This window comes from Pleurodeles waltl, chromosome 6, assembly GCF_031143425.1.
Source record: "Pleurodeles waltl isolate 20211129_DDA chromosome 6, aPleWal1.hap1.20221129, whole genome shotgun sequence".
NCBI classification, from domain to species: Eukaryota; Metazoa; Chordata; class Amphibia; order Caudata; family Salamandridae; genus Pleurodeles; species Pleurodeles waltl.
Genome location: NC_090445.1, coordinates 52,509,749 through 52,530,230, shown reverse-complemented (window position 1 = coordinate 52,530,230; position 20,482 = coordinate 52,509,749). Strand labels below are relative to the sequence as shown.

Below are 20,482 nucleotides of genomic sequence, written 5' to 3'. Positions count from 1 at the left end.
CGTGATTGAGGTACTATTTTGTTCTAACTTCCAGTGCCTCGCATACAGACGGGCTTGTGACTTGCAAAAACATGCCCAGCAGGACAAACAAAATTGCAAAGTTTTATTTTTAAAGTTAACTTTATTTTATTTTGTTGCTGTATTTTCTCAGTTTCCACTCTTTTTTTTTTCCTTGCCTGTGGGCGCTCTTGTCAAAAGATGACAATTTATTTTGTTGAAATATGCATTGCAAATGCTTGTTAAATAATGGGATTATTCACTAGCCTTAGTGAGTTCATGGTGCTGGCAGCACCCCAAAAAAATAAAATTATTCCAGCGCAGCGGTGCAAGTCTGAATGTTATGCTACGAAAGATCCGGCAGTTGGATAAAGGTGTGCTTAATACAGTCATTTTGTAACTCGTATTTGATTTCTAACACTGTTTAGTAGTTTTAGCCGTTTTGGATGTACTTGAATGAATTCCAGTTTTCCACTAAATAAGCATAATTTCATGTTCAAAAACCCGTCTGACACAGTTGGAGCCAGGTGAACTTCTTTGTAACTGTCAGCAGGAGTGTCCACCATGGTGTGCGTTCTCCATGTAACTTGCATCCTCTTTTAATGTTTCTAGTTCCGGTTTATCTGGGATTTGCAGTCTTTATTCATTCTAAGTGAACCAATTGTTTTAATACAGTGGTTCCTAACCTTTTGACTTCTGTGGACCCCCACTTTATCATTACTGGAGCCCAGGGACCCTCAATGAATCATTATTGGAACCCTGGGACCCCTCACTGAGTCATTACTGGAAGGCGGGGACTCAGGCCTAAACATTGTCAATGAATTCAACAGCAAAACGATACAAATAAAATACAGAAGCAAGCTTTCCATCAAACACATACACAAATGACAACACATTTATTTAATTTGCAAACAAATATAAATGCAAAAAATAACAATTTTCATTGTAATAGGAAGGTTGGAGTATTTCTAAGTTCAATTGAAGCCACACATGGCCCATACTATATTCTCTTTGACGCACCTGCGCTGCTCTCACTCATCAATCTGAGGATACTAATGACATTTTTAGCCTCCAATTTTAAATTCCTTGACATTTAGAGTACATTTTAAAATGTCCAAATTAACATTTAGCGACCTCATTAATATACACTTTATTAATCTCTCAATATTATTTAATTTTCTAAGCAGTCGCAGACCCCCTAAGGGTGCATCATGGGCCCCCAAGGGCCCCTGGACCACAGGAACCCTCAAAAGCCCAATACTGGAAACATTCTATCCACCCATCATGAGTGATCTAGAAACTTAACTGACTCACTTCCTGTAGCGTCACTGCCCGAGAACAATTGATCAAACGGGATTTCAGCAGCCCTACCTGCACAGATAATAGGAGTCTGTGTCAATGTATTGCAATAGTAAGCAGTAGACCTGCTAACAGTATCAGTGTGACTATATTGCACTCCTACAAGCAAGGCTACTAGCATTTTACTACTGGTTCTGCTTCTCCTATTACTAGTCATACCACTAAAATACCTAGAGTGAGTAAACTCTGTGCTACTGCCATTATTGTTAATAATGATACATGTCGAACACAATTCATAATAAATAGTCAACAGCTGTACAATGCCAAAATGCTGCAATTTGATTGGCGTTTATCTGGGTAACATCTACCAGTAAGAATTACTCGCAGAAGCGAAAACAAGTTTCAGAACAGACACAATGTACGTATCTCTATAGTTTGTCTGCATAGGACACATCTGTGAATATTACAGAATTTACCATAAGAGCAGAGTTTGCAGAATGTGGCAAACCTAAGGACCCTGCTGGGCAAAAGAGTGTTAGAGTCCTTCACTCTCTTGTACAGCAACATTTAGGTGGAACTTGCTATTGCCTCTTGTGCTGCAAATTTTAGAAGTACCACAGAACACCTAAAGCATTTTTTATTCTGTTCATCTTTTCAAGCTGTGAAATAATTTTAAACTGTACTATCCATTAGAGTTTTTATCATTTTTTTAAACTAACTGCCAGGTTGGAAATTGTTTGGTTGTGTTCCAGTGAGCACATATAGAAAGATAGTGATGTTTTAAGAAACACAAGTGTGTTTTTCATGTAAGCACATCTTCACGTCTGTGCACTCGTGCAGGCTGAGCCCGCGAGACTACCATTCAGCTCAGCCCGGGAACCTTGCATAGACAGCCTGTTATATGATCTTTCAGGGATTGATGTTGACCTGGTGTAGACCTTATATTGTGAGTCAGCATTAATAGCATGGGCAGGTACATCTGTAGGGATTAATGAAAAGACAGACGTCGCAAGCAAAAGAGTGCCACTGCTCTCCTTGAAGTCTCCGGGGCCCTCAGTTGCCAGGCACGGGAGAGGGTGTCGGGTGCCTTTTCCAACCTCTGTGCTCGTGTCCGAGACACACCTGACATCAAGCCTCCTTCTAGCAGGGTGGAAAGAACTCCACATTCTGCTCCCGCCCATGCAGGTTACTAGTGCACAGAGAACTGACGGAGTGTCTCCCGCGCAGCACGCAGGAAAGATTCCGCGGCGTGGGGAGCCTGCAGGGATCCCTCACTTACGCACGTCTTTAGTTTCCCCAACAAAAATCAGTGATGTTAGTGCCCCAATTGGACTGGGGCAGCTGTTACAAAATGTTTACAACAAAGGCATCTAGAGAGGCAAACCCGCTCATAAAATATTTATTGCTTCAGATCATGGGGTGCCCCAGAAGCTCCTGGGACACCCGAAGAATTTGCATATTTGTCTTCTGCAGTGCCCCTGGAAGGCCAGGGGCACAAACATCATATGGCAAAGTGCATTGGGGGCTGCTAGAAGCGCAGTAGCCCCGCACCTAACCCCACATTATTTTCCCCAGATGATACTCTAAGTCTCTCAGGGGCTTATATATCATAGGTTTTCAAATACGCTTGGAGTTGCTGTTTTGGCACCATCCATAACAGTTCAATTATGTTGCAATGGTCTAATATGACATATTTCTATTTTATGAATGTGGTGACACTCTCACAAACCCAGTAGACCTGCCATTTGATAACTGCACCCCTTCATGTTGTGTCCAGTATTTGTGGGGGCTGTCATGGTCTTAAAGTTCAGGGCTTTCATAAGGGTGAATTGTTAGGACGGTGTCACCATTGGTATGTCCATCTTGTAAATTAATGCATAGTATTGAGTAGTGTGTGCATAATAAAGCACTTTCCCTTTTTATAAGCCAAAGCACCACCGGGGTAATGATTTATTCAGTGTTGTTTGTTGCATGTCTGTGGACTGACATTCTAGCCAACACCACCTCCCTAAGTAGGTCTTGAACTGCTCTACCCCGCTACCCTAAAGTGCTACAATGGGGTACCTGGTTCCAAGTAGAAAGAAGGTTGCAAACTTACTACTTGGGAAGGACCCATATCTTTTGCAATAAGATTCCACTTTTTTACACTCTGGATGATAAATGGCTCTCAGCTATCTTCCATTTTAACTTTCACCTAAATAGTACCATGATAAAATCTTACAAAGACTTTTATGACTTAGGGCCTAATTTAAAACAAATGTGACAGATATCCTGTTTGCTGTATTATGATCCCATTCTATCCTATGCGGATCATAATAGAGCAGACGGGATATCCGTCATGTTTGTGAAGGAGTATTCCCTCCGCTGACATCTAAATCAGGCCCTTATACTGAAACTTGCAAAGGTCTGATTTACGGTACCAATATTATCCAATGGAGGTAACTGTGCTCAGTTGTTAGTGACCGTGTATGGCAGGTTCATCAACTTCTCCTTGGGCCGCCTAACTCCACTTACCAATAAGCACCAGGCATACCCTGCTTCTTAGTTAGCCTTGGTTAATTAACACACACTCACACTTAACACTACCTGCTCATGGATCATTTCGCAATGATACTGTACATTTTGTGAGGTGGGCATTTCACTAAGTATGTAAACTTCTTGTGAAAAGTAAAGGAAAATTAGCTGTTTTAAAGGACCTGCAGACTGCGCTTGCAAGTCTCTGTTATCAATTTCTGTGTTAGATATTGATTCGTTCTATTTTATGAGGTTTAAGTGAGGCTTCTTACTGTTGTATTCCTCTGTAGGTTTTTGTTATGATAATTAAAGTTTATTTTCAGGTTGAACTTATACTTTTGACTTGTGGTTGACTTTCAGTTTGACCTATTGTTGCCAATTCTTCAGAAAGTACATACAGTGGGCTTTTGCTCTGCTAACGAACTACTGATGTCTCACATCGTTCTATTGGCTGTTTAGTATATTATTCCATTTCCTGGATAGTGCTTGATTTTGAATGCAGCAATTACAATTTTCTCCAGTATTGGAATCTTTCATAGATTCACATGCTTGAATCATTCCCAGTCATTGAAGTGGGAGTCCCACAGTACCATAGATAGCAGTAGAGGTAGAATTTACATAGAAGTTAATGTTAAAAGCTTTCACTTTAACAACTTATTAACATCATTTAAAAAGAACCCAAGTCCAGCCAATCAGGTGGCAGCACCCTTTACAACCCTTACCACAGGGTGTCCAGTCATTCAGATTTTATACTGCATGTTGAGTGATGGCAGTCTCCCTGAGCTCTGATGAATGTTTTCCATAGTTTACTCATTTTTTAGAAGATTTACCAGACACTATCTGTTCTACAATATAAGAAACAACCAAAAAAGAAAATCTGAGTATCGTCCACATATATAAAAAAAGAAGAAATTCTCCTCAGAAGAGGTGCATTCAGAGCCTCCAACTCCTTCTTCAAAGGTGCTGACAGTCAAAAGGTCATCAAAATCCCTACTGTCCATGACCAAAGAATCAAAGCGTAAATCTGAGGCAATTACTCATCTCTCATCAACAACACAGTCAACGGCCTCCTCGTGGATGATAGTGTCCATGGTCACTGTCACCACTGTCACTTTCTCCACTGCGATATTTCCCAGGGTGATTTTGATGTCACCTCTAGCTTTCACAACCATCATTACCTCCAGAATCTTCTTGACAACGGCACTGTAGAGGAGGAAATTCTTCATGAAAATTGTCAAGGTACCGTCGACAACAGCACCATCTACAAGACCATCAACAGCATCAACAACAACAGCGTTGAAGATGAGACTGTCGACGCCAACATCGTCGATGACAACCAGACAGCTGTTGCTGAGACTGCCGTCGAGGCTGACCAGGGATCTGTCGGCAACAAACCCATTGACAATGACACTGTCAACTAAGGACCAATCGACGACGATGCCGTCAACGACAACACTGTGGACGAAGGACTCTTTGACGACAGCATTAAAAATGCCAATAACTGCACCATTAAAACAATACCATTCTCACCCCTGATCCCTGCATCTATTGGTTCTAATGAGAAAAAGTTTCCTGCAGAGACAATTCTGCCAGTACATAACTCACCTAGTAAGGTTTTGCCTTTTACTCCACCTATGACTCACAGGAACAAGGACATTCTCTCCAGATGCCATTGGATTTAGTTAACAATCTCCAACATATGCTTCACGACTATTACAATAAGTTTCCTGATCCAGCATCCTCAACACCTCCCCCTCCACCTGCATCCACCATGTCGTAGCAAATTCGTTTTCCCCTTGCCTGACGGCGTACCCTACCATTGCCAGTAACTCCTCTTCCTACACTGGCAAGTACTTTAGCGGAGCCTACAGAGGATGACCAACCTTCCTCTGATGAGGACAGAGAAGAAAGGGAAATTAGAGACCCTACTTCTATGTCTAATGAGTGGGATGACTACTTAATCCCAATGCCATCCCCACTTATGCCACAACCATTGGTCTCGTCACCAGACGACATTGGTGGTTTGCAGCCAAAAATGTTTCAGCTTCCCCTAACCACCTAGCTGTCTGACTGCTTCTTATATGATTTTAAGTAACTAACAAAAACCAGTAAGAGCTAACCTCATAGTGTATTTCAAATGGGAAGAAAGATTAAAGGCAATGAAAAATCCAGGAACAGTAGCAGCTGTGCTGCCCAGACTCAACAAGAAATGCAAGGCTCTGGATGATTCCCCAGCTTGTTTAGTCGGCCGTCCCAAGCCAGATTCTGTCATAAACACAGGCAGCTCTGTAACACTCACGAAATCCATCAACCCCTATTGCTGCACCACTTGATTGAGAAGGCTGCCGACTGGACAATATCAGCAAGCGTTTTCCACCATGGCAGCTGCTACAGTTGGAGCGGCCAATTTCCTAGCAATACTAGGGCTTTATGACAGGCAAATGTAATCTAACATGGCTTAATACCTAGAACGCCTGCAAGAGGATACAAAGCTGGAAGCTAAGAACATTCTCTAGGAACGAAAGAGTGCATCAGCAGAAATTATAGACTGCACCACTGATGTGTCTTCTGCAAAGTTTCGACAACCAGCAGGAGCAGCAGTACTACGCAGGCGGGGTTGGCTCAAGGCTACAACTTTCAGGCCTGAAGTCCAAAGCAAGATCCTGGACATGCCATATAATGGCGAGGACCTCTTAGGCAACCACATTAGCGATGCGCTCCAAACCATCAAATCGGATATGGACACTGCCAAGATCATGGGCACCTTGCAGATGCATAGAAAGCCCTTTCAAGGAGCAAAAGAAAGGGGTTCTTTCTTGTTTTGAGAAGGATTTCAACCTTTCAGACAACAGCAATCTTTTCAAGGCCAACATGGGCCACAATACACACAACACTATCACCAGCCACCTACAGCGGCATGTAAGCAGCCTACAGGAGGAAAACCACCCTCAAGAGGCAGAGACTCTGCCAGGAAACTGTGACCCCTGCATGGTGCCGGTTGCTTCCCCCAAGATCAACAACCAACTTGGAGGCCGCTTATTCCATTTTCTTCCACAATTGTCGAAAATTACTATTGACAGATGGTTCCTGGATGTCATGACTCAAGGGCACACCCTGGAGTTTATCACCAAGCTCCCAAATGTTCCACAAAAAGGGACACCACCTCCTCATCTCAAGCAACTTCTGCTGGAAATTATAACTCCTCTAAGACAGGTATCATATGACTTCCTTGGCTCTCCAGGTCCACACTTCCACATCCCAATTTACCGAAAGCAACGAAAATACCTGAGATTCAGGCCCGTATTTATACTCCGTTTGCGCCGAATTTGCGTCGTTTTTTTCGACGCAAATTCGACGCTAAACTAACGCCAACTAACGCCATATTTATACTATGGCGTTAGAGGCGAATAGCGCCAAAGTTCCCGGAATGTGCGTCATTTTTTAGCGTGAACCCCTTCCTTGCGTTAATGATATGCAAGGGAGGCGTTCCCGTCTAAAAAATGACTCCCAGGCCTTTACGTGGTATTTATACTCCCGGGCAAAAGAGACGCCCGGGAGTGGGCGTGGCTAAAAACGGCGCATTTGCGCCGCTTTTTAACGCCTGGGTCAGGCATGGCGTTAAGGGACAAGTGGGCTCAAAATGAGCCCAGAGTGCCCTCCCCTGCCCCCAGGGACCCCCCCTGCCACCCTTGCCCACCCCAGGAGGACACCCAAGGCTGGAGGGACCCACCCCAGGGACATTCAGGTAAGTATTTTTTTATTTTTTTTAAATAATTTATTTTGGCATAGGGGGGCCTGATTTGTGCCCCCCTACATGCCACTATGCCCAATGACCATGCCCAGGGGACAGAAGTCCCCTGGGCATGGCCATTGGGCAAGGGGGCATGACTCCTATCTTTACAATGATAGGAGTCATGTTGATGGGGGATGGGCGTCGAAAATAAATGGCGCAAGTCGGGTTACGACGATTTTTTCGACGTAACCTGACTTGCCCCATTTTAAGACGCCCATGCGCCATTTTCCCCCTACGCCGGCGCTGCCTGGTGTACGTGGTTTTTCTCGCGCACACCAGGCAGCGCCGGTCTGCTTGCGCCGGCTAACGCCATTCAATAAATACGGCGCCCGCATGGCGCTTCAGAATGGCGTTAGCCGGCGCAAAACTTTTTGACGCTAAACTGCGTTAGCGCAGTTTAGCGTCAAAAAGTATAAATATGGGCCTCAATGTGGATTCAAAGATTCAAAGTACCAATTCAGGATCCTCCCCTTTGGACTCAAATCAGCTCCCCATGTATTCACCAAGTGTTTGGTTCCAGTGGCAACTCATTTGCGGCAGAAAGGAGTCAAGGATTCCCATACCTGGACGACTGGTTGATAAAGGCAGCCACAACAAGCCACAAATCATACTTCCCTTGATCTCTCACTTTTCAAGTCACTGGGTCTCACAGTCAACATAAGGAAATCGTGTAATTTTGACTTTCCTGGGAGCTGTTCTGGACACCATTCAAAACAAAGTATTTGCATCCCAAGAACGCCAAAACAGAATACTGCAACATCTGCCAAGGTGTCACATTCCGCCTTTAGGTATCTGACTTTGTGGTAACAACACACACATCCTTAGAAGGTTGGGGTGTTCACCTTCAGGACTTCACCGTCAGCCAGAGATGGAACAGCATAGAAAAGGAGATGCACATCAACTCAGTGGAGCTCAAGGCCATAGCACTAGCCTTAACATCTTTCCTCCCCAGGATAGCATGCTCATCAGTGCTCATGCGTACCGACAACACCAGCAGTACATAAACAAGTAGGGAGAAACATGGTCATCAGCTCTGTCAACAACAAGCAAAACACATTTGGCAGTGGGCCCTGCACAACCACATAACATTGAAGGCACAACACGGGCATGGAGCGGCCAATGTTTTACCAGACACACTGAGTAGGACAACCACCAGCTGCCATTAGTGGGCGCTTGATCAACAGACTTTACACACTATCTGTGACCTTTGGGGCAAATTGAACAGCAACCTGTTTGTCACCAAGATCAATTGGAAATGCCAATACTTCGCAAGCTGGCATCTACAACCAGGGTCATGGGGAAATGCATTTTTAATAAGATGGTCGAAAATCTTTGCATACGCCTTTCCTCGATCCCATTGATTCCCAAGCTCCTCAACAAGCTAAAAAGAGAACCTTGTTGGATGTTCCTCATTGCTCCCAGCCCAGGCAGATTCACAGAATTCCTCCTCCTCTCAGAACAGGACCACATACAACTAACACTGATACCAACTTTACTTATGACGGCCAGGTGCGTCATCCCAACCCGACATTGTTACCATTGTCGGCCTGGCTCCTAAGTTCCATGAACTTGCTCAGTTAGACGTCCCATAGGACTGCAGAGAAATCCTCTCCAAAGCTAGAGCTGCTTCCACTAACAAGACATACAAGTTCAAATGGAGAGTTTCTGTCTCAGGTGTCAAGACAAGGGCTTTCATTCCATTACTTTGGCCACGGAGCAGATCTTACCATATCGACTTCAACTGGCTAAGTCTGATCTAACTCACTCATCCATCAAAGTGCATTTAGCAGCGATATCTAAATTCTGCAGGTCAAGCCAAATGGTCAGCTAGGGTAATCAAAAAAATCCTCATGGAATTTTCAGTGTGTTTCCTCCTGTCAGGGAACCTCCTCCTGAGTGGCATCTCAATGTCATACTGCGCCAATTAATGAAAGATCCATTTGAGCCAATTCATAAAATGGTCTTGAAATACCTTATATGGAAGACAGCAATGCTACTAGCATTGACGCCCTTGATATGTGTAAGTGACTTCCAGGCACTGACGGTCACAGAACCATTCTTGCAATTTACCCAAAACACTGTAATTCTATGAACTAACCGAGGGTTTATACCAAAGTCCAGTCAGACTTCCACCTAAAAAAAACTATCATACTGATGACATTTTTCCCAATCCGCAGCCATTCAGTTTTGTCACAGACAAGCAGGAAAACCTTTGTCACATAAGGTTAGGAGCCTTCTACCAGAGCTGTTTTCAACACTACAGCTGTCTTCGCTGGTGTGCCTATCCAACAGATCTGCCGGGTGGCAACATGGTCCAGTAGGCACACCTTTTTGCAACATTACTGCCTTGAATCCTCTCCCAAGTGCAGTGCAGGGGTGGGACAAACAATACAAAGTCATCTATTCTAATAAGGTGAGCTTATTTTACTTAATCCTATCCCACCATCCACCATAACATTGTGATGGTAACTGTTAACTATTCTGATTCCAGCACATGAATCTATGAAAGGTCCAATACTGGAGAAGAAAATAAGTTACTTACCTGTAACTGTAGTTCTCCAGTATTGATATCTTTCATAGGGTCAAATGCGACCCACCCTCTTCCCCATAAAGGCCCTCATATTGCTACACTAAATGTATATCTCACTTGTGCTAGAACATCTGAGGGATTGGAGCCTCTGTGGTGAGAGTTTTAAAGGGTGTTAAAGGGTGTTGTTGCCTGATTGGCTGGACTTTGGTTCTTCTTAAATGATGTTAGAAAGCTGCTAAAAGGAAGGCTCTTAACACTTCTAAGTAAGTTTTTTCTCTTCTGCTATCTATGGTACCGTGGGACTCCCGCTTCGACAAAAGGGAATGATTGAAGCATGAGAATCTATGAATGATACTGATAACGCTTCCCACCTTTAATAATTTACTTACACAGGGACTCGTTTTCGGCCAATTAACCTTTTGACCCTGATTGGGAACTCCTTAGGACGAGATATCTATTCAGCATTTCAATCAATAGATCAATAACCTCATCAATATTCACAATGACAAATCAATCAAATTAGTTAATGACATTAATAAGAATTAAACGTCAGTCATGAATAACCACACAAAGTTAGTAAGATTTAAGCTATTTATTCCCTATTTGTTACTCTCTACTAGCAAGTTTATTTGTCGCAATACCAGCAAACACATCAACAATGTTACAATATGACAACTTGAATAAGACTTTATCAAAGCATAGATCATAAACATTAGAACAAAGCACAACATCTACATGAATCAACTTTAGCAGAGTATCATTAGCACATTATTCAACAAAGCAAAGATCCAGTCATTTGTCTATTTGCATCCGTTTTGGTGAATTCCTTAACTAACCTCTAATTAGCATCAGCATGTTGGGCTTCATGCAAAACAATTTAGTAACACAAATTTAGAAAACATCTAACTATGGACTCTATCAAAAGAGCAGTTGGTACCTAGAAAGGAAAGCCAAACAGACAATTACAATCTCATTATCATATAGTTACCCTCCGTAATGGGTCAGCATACAGAGTCAGTCTTCGTTCTCAGGACATCAGTCGATTCGCCATCAGCCAGGATAAGCAGCAAAGTCTCAGCACGACAAGGCAATAGGCTCTTCCCTCATAAGGAGGAGAAGTAAGTATCGGGCAAGGCAAGAAAGGTGAGGATGGTTCTAAGAATAAAACAGCAAAGTCTTAAGGCAGGATATCAAAGTAACAGCATGAATAGCTCAGTAGAAAGCACGTAATGGCTTCAGGAAAAGTGGCATAGAATGGCTAAGTAATGGCTGATTTCTCCTTGTGACACGTCGTTATATCGAATCTGGCTAACAAGTCTCTAATTTCCCATTGGGCAATATTTGGTGCATCGTTATCTCTGTCCAATGATCCATCACACACCTTACTAGAATTTTCACCTAAGACAGTTCTCACGTAGTTTATTGCCTCATGTGGTTGACGTCTTCAACGGGTAGAATGTCAGGTAAGAAAAGTTACACTTGTCGCTCCAGTCAGTAGCTCCATTGTGTTGTCCCAGTACAGGCGACCTTGCACCTGTTGCGAATTACACTGTTGCATTCGGCAAGAATGTCTCCTTGAGCAAGTCGGGTCGCATGAGAAAGAATTTACTACGGTTACACACACATCTCTAGCTTCTGGAAAAGTACAGTTTCATGTCCTTCAGGAAGACAGCACGTTGCACGTTAGAAAAACACATTTAATATGAGACCTGGGAGCTAGACCCAGACCCTTGCTAACTAAGGCCTAGTGATTAATTTAGCAAAGCCTTAACATATAACTCTTAATGCTAGTATAAAATCACACATCAGTACATTATTAATTCATCAGTAGTCAATTTCATTTATCATCGTATACATTGGTGGCCACTCCCCGTGTGCACATTTCAAACGCGTATATTAGTAGCACATTAGTACATTTTCTATGTGGCATCATTATACATTAGTTTGCAAGCATTTCATGTTAATATTGAACATAAAAGCTACACTCCAACAATACCAATACTGGAAAACTATAGTTACAGGTAAGTTACTTACTTTCTTACATCTACAAACAATTCACATTCAGCTGTTTAATGTTGTAATCCTTCCTTCCCATAAAGCAATCTGTGTTGCACAATTTGCAATGACATTTGAGGATTGCTCGTGTTGAAATGTCTTTTCTGTTCATATTTGTGTTTCTCCTTTGAACATGTGTTTCTTCTTCAACAGCCTCCGTGCATTTAATGGGGTGTTTTAGTGCCACAGTTACATGACAAACGTGCATAAACTGTAATATTGTACATGAGGTTATTAGTGTCTTAAGTTGCATGAGACCACTTTTGACATGTTTTCAGTTCCTTACATCACAAAGCGTTCTGTACATAAAGCAATCCTTTGAAGTGTTCTATTCACTGAAGCAGACGTTTTGTTTAAATTATCTGACTCAGCATGACTCAGCAGGTCAATGCCATCTCCTCTTCCTGCTACAACACTGTCTGCATGCTCTGCAAAATATTCAAGTGGATTCCCGTCGAAACCAGGAAAACTGTCACCCACGCCCTGGTCAGCAGCCGATTAGACTACGGAAACGCCCTATATGCAGGAATAACAACCAAACTCCTAACAAAGCTGCAAAGAATCCAGAACGCATCGGCCCGCCTCATTCTGGACATCCCATGCCGCGACCACATTTCCCCCCACCTCAGAGACCTTCACTGGCTACCAGTATCAAAGAGGATCACCTTCAAACTCCTCATCCACGCACCCAAGGCCCTCCACGACACAAGCCCAGCCTACCTCAACGACAGACTCACCTTCCACACCCCCACCTGCAATCTTCGCTCCGCCAGCCTCGCCCTCACCTCCAACCCCCACATCCGCCGCACCAACGCCGGAGGAAGATCCTTCTCTCACCTAGCCGCCAAGACCTGGAACTCCCTACCGCTCCACCTTCACCAGACCCAAGACCCTTTGACATTCAGGAAACGCCTCAAGACATGGCTCTACGATCAGTAGCTCCCCACCCCCAGCGCTTTGAGACCCTAACAGGTGATTAGTGTGCTCTATAAATCCTTGATTGATTGATTGATCTGGAAAAGTTCAGGCTATGCATATGTCCTAATGTCTTTTCTGAGCATGTACCTGATAATTAGTGTTTTTCGTTCGAGCATACGTTTCTTCTGCACCAGCTTCCGGGGTTTTATCTGTTGGATATATTGTATGGGTCTTTCAATGGAGTGCCATCCTTGTCATTGATTTATGACAAGAGAGAATGGGCACAGGCAGAAGAGAGATAGAGAACATGCACTAATTTTTGTCTCTGGTTGTATTAGATTGCCTATGGAGTACTTTCAATTCTTCATATCAATTCTGTACATGAAGCACTCTCTTTTGCTACTACTTTTCGCTGAGGCTACCTTTTTGGTTAAAATGTATGGTATGTTAGGGGATGCTCGTGTCCTAACGTTTCCTATTAGCATATGCTGGTGACTTGTGTTCCTCCTCGGAACATGTGTTTCTTCTTCATAAGTCTCCAGGCATGTCCTTTGTGTGTATGTTTTCTTTGTCTCCTATGGGGCGCTTTAACTGCCACTGATCCACAACAGCATTGAATGAGCATGGACAGGAGGCAGACACTCATCACAAAAGGGTGATTCCAGAAAGAGCATGCTGACTACACACATTGAAATTATCTGGACATATTTGGACTGCATGTAACCTGGACACCACTTTTCCTATCCAGGACTTTGCTTTTACATATCATTGTTATGAGGTCTAAAATGAACTAAGACTACAACTCCAAGAATCTTTTGATTCGTTAAATCAAAACCCAGAACTGGAAAGGTACTGTCCCGGTAACATGGCTTGTTCTGTTCAGCCTGGCAGGAACAAAGGGAAACAGTGGTGTCAGTAACCAGGCAGTGATTAGTATACTGAGTGGTACGAGTCTTTAATAAATTACTTTCATTGCCTAATGAATCCTAGTCAGGATGTCAAGCAAACCCTAAATTAACCTTTGCTCACCCTCTGGTAGCTTAGCACAGAGCAGTCCAGCTTACCTTCGAGGCAGTTTGTAAAATATTTTTGCAACCCATCAAACAGTAAAACAGTGAAAACATCACACAAAAATATTCCACACAAGGCTAGAAAAATAGAAGAAAATTCAATAAATAAAACAAGACAAAAAAACAAAAATCCAGTAAACAGAACTTAGGATATGAATTTTGAAAGAATAAACCGTAAAATATTGCTTAGAAGCAAGAAGTGCTAACTAGGGATATCTGGTTGTGCCGGACCAGACAAAATCTAAAGATCAGGCAGACCAAAATGGAGCATGGGCCGGCTACAGGGAACCTGTTGGGTCCACCTTAAAATCCTGGTGTTGGAGTATTGCATTGGTCTGAATCACGGCGTTAAAGAGATGCATCGTTTTTCCCCGTTGTTTTTCCACATGCAGTTGATGAGATGCGTCAAAGTTCCCCACACAGTAATAGCGATGCGTCAGTTCCAAGATGTGATGGAGTTTGAATGCGGGTGCCGGGTGGGTCAACTGCAATGCACTGATTATGATGAGGGCAGTCGCTCCGATGCAGGTCGGCATCATCGGCGAGGCTGGCATTGACTGGGATGCAGGAACCATGCGCCGAAGAAAATGCTGCAGTGCTGGTTCCAAAGGCGATACACCAGTTCTGTACATCCATCAGCGGTGACGCGTCACTTTTTCCCAAGCAACAGGGGATTCGTTAGTTCTGCTGTAGCAAAACACCTTAGGCTCAGGACATAGAGTCCAGGGCTCGGGTGGCACCACTTGACAGGACAGACTCACAGATGGCAGAGTCCAGGTGTAGAATGAAGTTTGATTGGATGTCTTTTATGTCCCTCATAGTTCAGATCAGAAAACCAGTCAGCTGTTCCATTGAGTCATTATGGGTTCAAGTGATGCACGTTCAGACCTTCTCACCCAGACAGGGGGACAGCAGGCTGCACAGCAAGGCAGGAGTCAACAAAGCAGCAGTCCAGCAGAGTGGATATCCTTCAGCACAGCAGTCCTTCTTTCTGGCATAATCCAGAAGGTCCAGAAGTATGCTGAGTTGGTGGTGACAGAGGTTCAGTACTTATACCCAGTTTGCCCTTTGAAGTGGGGAAGACTTTAAAGACAGGCCTTTGAAGTGCACAGAGTCCTGCCCTTCCTGCCCTGGCTCCAGGCTCACTACAGGGGGTTATGCAGCCCTTTGTGTGGGGACAGGACACAGCATATTCAGGTGTACGTTTGGGTGTGAGGTTGTGGACAGCTGCTCCTTCCCATCCTGTCAGGATGGCCCATAAAGTAATACCTATGCTCCCATTGTGTGTGGCTGTCTAGGGGTAATACACAAGGCCCAGCTGTCACCCACCCCAGGCAGTGATCAGAGATAGCCAGCAGGCACCAAATGGCTAAAGTAAGAATATGCCAACTTTGAATATTCCCATAGGGTACTCTCATTTCTATAAATATATTACTATAACAATTGAATACTCACTGAGTTAGCATAACCTATAAAAATGTCAAGTACATAATCAAAGAGTGCATACGCGATCTAAAATCATAATTCATAAAAGTACATAACAACTCTTAAAACCACAGTTCATCCATTTACAATAAAGCAGACAGTAAACATCAGAGCGCAAAAATAGATAAAAGATCCGCTGGCTCGCATTGGTGCACCTTCTGCTCTTCATCTACCAGGGCTGGTGATGGCTACACATAGCTGCAAATGTTACAGCCAGTAAGGGTCTTGGTTACTCCCACAGACTTAACAAGCCCTTATCACACTGGATGCCCTGATACTGCTTCCTGACAGCCACAGTATAGAGCACCTTAGATCTTCACCATGAAATCCTGAGATATGTTGCTGTTTTCCCTACAGGGTGAGTTGGCTGGGGCGTTGATGCGGGCTGAAGGTGCTACTCCTGGAGGAAAAGGGTCCCTTCAGGGGTTGTGTCTTCGGCTTTGTAAGGCAGTGTGCAAAAACTTGCTTGCACACATACCTTTGCTCATTTTGTCACTGCTCCCTTTCTTCCTGTGAGACCAAGAACCGGCTTCCAAATAACAGAAGGGAAAAAGTTATTAAGATGGATGAGTTTAAGGAATATTCCTGAGGTGACCATATCATGGGCTCATAATCCAGGAAACATTCCTGTTTAGACTCCTGAGCCAAACTTACCAGGTGCCAGGTTGCAATGCCCGAGGTGTGGCCCATGGGCCTTGTATGCAGTAGGTCACGTCAATCTAATTCATACTCTGTTGTCTTACAGTGAAGTTCCGGGTCTTCATTCTCGACCATGTGATGAGGCCTGTAGATGATTCTGTCACAGTCACAGTCTACGTAAGTTCCATTTCACACTTCTGGGCAGCCTTATCACAAAACACATGGTTAAGAAAGGTAGCCCCCTGTTGTGACAGCTGAATCAAATGAAATCAGGGCACACTTCCATGTTAGAAGCTCACTTGTGTTGTCTATCTTTGGAAACAAAAGTGCACAATCCATGTACAGCCACAGTGTATTTCTCTTACAGTAATGATGCCCAGACCCTGTCACAGTAAGGACATTTGCTGCTTCCTATAGCGCCCATTACTGAAACTCATATCCTATTCCTGTAAGGGAATCTATCCTACAGTTGCCGTCTGAGACCTACAGCGTGCTGGTGTAAGGGAATTCCCGTACTTGTATTCAGTCTCGTACTGAGGCCCAGATCCCATATTTGTAAGGACAATCTCTCCCTCCAATGCCTCTCTGCAAGTGCAAGGGGGTGCATCCATGTAATGCCTAGTGCCCAATATTGTAAGGGCTTTCCCTCCCTTCAGTGCCATCTAGTACTCAGCCTCTTCCTGTAAGTGGAAGGGCATGCATCCATGTAATGGTCTCTGAAAGCCCAAAAGCTACTAGACCCCTGGCATTTCCTCCATCTTATGACCTCTATTCCTTAGCTACATAGTCAGTCACCATAAGTGCATCCATCTTTCTTAGGCTTACTGAGTCCCAGAGACGGGTATTACATTCCTCTCTCTTATGCTCAGTACTCAGACTCATGCACTCCTCCTGATGCTCTCCAGTAAAGCAGCCTATAGCTGACTACTTTAAACAGCATCTCTCCCTCTTACACTCTTCATTACTCAGATCAGAGCCCACCCATGAATTCACACTTATGTCCATTTCTGACACATGTTCTGTTGTACAACTTAAAGCTGCTGTTAAATCTCAGCAGCCCACGGCTGCTGCTGAAAGCTAAGTTGCAAGGCCTGATACTTTGAAACGTGTACATAAGGTGAATAAATTCTGCAAAACGTTTCTGTTTCTTTGACAGAATGCACAAGGGTTGCAAGTGAAGAAGTCAGAGAAACGTTCTGACATTGGGATAATGAACGAGCAGATCACCATTCCAGACATCTCCGAGTAAGTCAACGCACTAGCTTCTTTTTTTCCAGGTTGGTGTCTCTCACATGGGTGTAATGTAATGTGACATCGATTTGTAGAGCCTGAAACTTGCCACCCGTAAGTGGATCCAGGTGACTGGTATCACTCTGATTCAGTGTCTCCCTCAGAGACCAGATGAATCTCTGTTCTCATGCAAATAGTATCACTTGGGATCAATGTCTCCCACAGATGCAGAGTGTATCTCTTGGCTCCAGTGTCTCTCTATCATGCCTAGAGTATCTAATCTTCTTTGTCTTTTATAGCCATTGTTATGGCCAGAGTATTGTTCAATATTTCTCCTGGCGAAAGTCTTCCTCAGTGTGTCTCATAATCAGTGTCTTCTTCAGCATCTTTCAAGTGTGATGTCTCCTACAGAGTCTCTTATGACCAATGTATTCTTCTGTATCTTTGATGAGCACTGTCTTCTTCAGGATCTCTCATGGCCAATGTTGCCTTCAGCATCGTTTATAATTTATGTCTTCTGCTGCATCTCTTGGGACCAGTTTCTCTCCTGCCTCCAAGCAGTATCACATGTGAACCATGTTTCACAGCCACTCTGTCAGTATCTCATTGGACGCGGCAGGAGTGACTGAGAATTTGATGGTAACAAGATTCTCTGATATGTGGTGGGAGCAATGGAGAATCCTTAGGCAGACTTACAATATGGTGAAGGCAATTGCGTCAGTAAACTCTCCACTGCTGGATGCATTTTCCCCCTCTTCTACAATACGGGATATTTACAATTAACAACAAATTCTGAAGATGTGGTTTCAGAATATCATAATCAAAATATTGTCCTAAATATTGCTCATAAATATATTTCCTAATTAGAGTTAATGATAGAAAATCTACACCTAATGGGACAATCTTTTTGTAAATGATATACGGCCCAGTGTTGCTATCAGACAATACTTTTGCTAAAGATATATTGACGTATTGGGTGGAGCAGAAATGCCCCTTCATGATACGCCAAAGCGTGTCAGGGGATGAGAGGAAAAGGAAACTTCTAATACATATTGTCTCCTTTTATTACCTTAAAGCCCTGGCGTCTGGACCATCACGGCCATGTATACATCATCCCCGGAGTCCAATTCTTCAACACAGTTCGAGGTGAAAAAGTACGGTAAGGTCTCAACACTGCAGTTCACTGTTGCAGCATGTGTGTGCCAAGAGGTGACTGGTACATTTCTATTGATAAATGGGTGTAAGAGAACATCTTCTATTCATACCATACCCACTGGTTTGCAGAAATATGACTTTTTCAGATATCTTACTTCCAAACTAGATCTTTCTGTCTGAATGGCATATGAAAGTGGTCCAGCCATTTGGGACTTTTGTAATAATAAATTGTTTTGCACGTACGACTTAGGATCCGATTACATGTTGAGGACATCGACATCCCTGAGTGAGTACCAGTCTGTTCAATTATAAGTCATCTGGTGATGGCACATCTGGATTTTAAGACATTCCCCTATGGCAAGGGAGGAGCATGTAATGCTCCATCCCCCTCGGCACTGCATCTTCCCCTGCCCACTGCCACCCTTCCCACCAAACAACACCACATGCCCCCTTCTCCCCTGCTCCTATTTACCAACTGCTTAGAGCAGATGATAAACAAGACTGGTAATCTACACAGGCTTGGCAATTCCTTGTAGAATTTGCTCCAGAAAAGCAGGGTTTATACAGTCATTCCCCAATCTCCAACATTGGATCTTCTATATATTAACATGCTTGAATCATTCCCCATTGTCAGGCTGGGAATGCCCTGTTAATTAAAATAGCAGTATACAGTGAAAAACATATACAACATACACTAAACAGTGTAAAATGCCCTTAGGCATTTAGCGACATAGTCTGTTTAGTAGCACATCCACCTCATTTAAAAGAACTCAAACTTCAGCCAATTAAGTTGAAGTTTAAGAATGACTACTTCCCTAGAGGCCACCAAAGCTCAGGTTTCTAATGCACATTGGCCCTAAACATTAGCATCATTTTTTTACACTAATGTGGCGATATTATGGCCAAAAGCCTGTGCCATATTTATAAAGAGGCGCAATGCATGCATGCTCAATGCATGCATTGCGGCACTTTGTAACCCCTTGCGCCACATTATACCTGCGCCAGGCATAATGTTTGCAAGGAGGGCGTTCCCCAGTTAGGGGGTCCGAAAAAATGGTGCAATGAAATCTAAAAGATTTATTTGCACCATTTCTAGCAGCATTTATAACACCTACACAGAGCAGGCGTTAAAAGGAGGCACACCATTGGTTCCAGTGGGCCTCAATGTGCTTTGCAGGATTACTGTCAACATTGTTGGCGCTAATCCTGCAAAGTGCCAAACTAGTGTAAAAAATGTTGAGGCTCGTTCCCTAACTACCACCATGGTGTGCCATATGTTTAATGTGGTGCACACATGGTGGCGTTAGGGGGGCACAAGAAAAGTGGCGCTGCATTGGATGCAGCACCACGTTTCTGAAATCTGCCCCATTGTGTGTGAGGGAGTCCCCTGTCAGAGCTCTGCTCCAACCTTCCAGTGAGCCTGAAATTACTGTACTGTGATTTGCTCTAAGGGAAGATTGTAACAGCTTACCAGCTCTGGAGATGTTTCACCTGTCAAATAACTGTCATCAACTGTCACCATGATTGACACAGAGAAGAGGTCTCTGTTTAAAACTTGTTTATCATGTGGTAGCAGAAACGTTTGCACTGATGATCCATTCTCTATGTGTACTTATAGACAGCAGACTGCAAAATGTGTAAGTCTTTTTTCTCAAAGACTCTTAAGGACAGAGAAAGGAGGTTGCCGGTATTTCTAATGAATAAGAAGAATGTTCCTCCTTCTAAAGGAGATGCCCCCTTTTCAGGGGACATTTCCGTGAGAAGTGTACTTCAAGCACTTCCATGAAGGCAGCGCAA

The 20,482-nt window shown here is 43.5% G+C and overlaps 1 protein-coding gene across 1 annotated transcript in view; it reads left to right on the top strand.

Annotated features, from left to right (window-relative positions):
* Positions 1-20,482, top strand: part of LOC138299178 (complement C4-B-like) — a 541,079-nt gene that overhangs the window by 92,681 nt on the left and 427,916 nt on the right. The window contains exons 4-6 of the mRNA XM_069237273.1: positions 16,407-16,477; positions 17,457-17,545; positions 18,607-18,689. Of these exons, the coding sequence (XP_069093374.1) occupies positions 16,407-16,477; positions 17,457-17,545; positions 18,607-18,689 (243 nt within the window). The remainder of the gene's footprint in view (positions 1-16,406; positions 16,478-17,456; positions 17,546-18,606; positions 18,690-20,482) is intronic.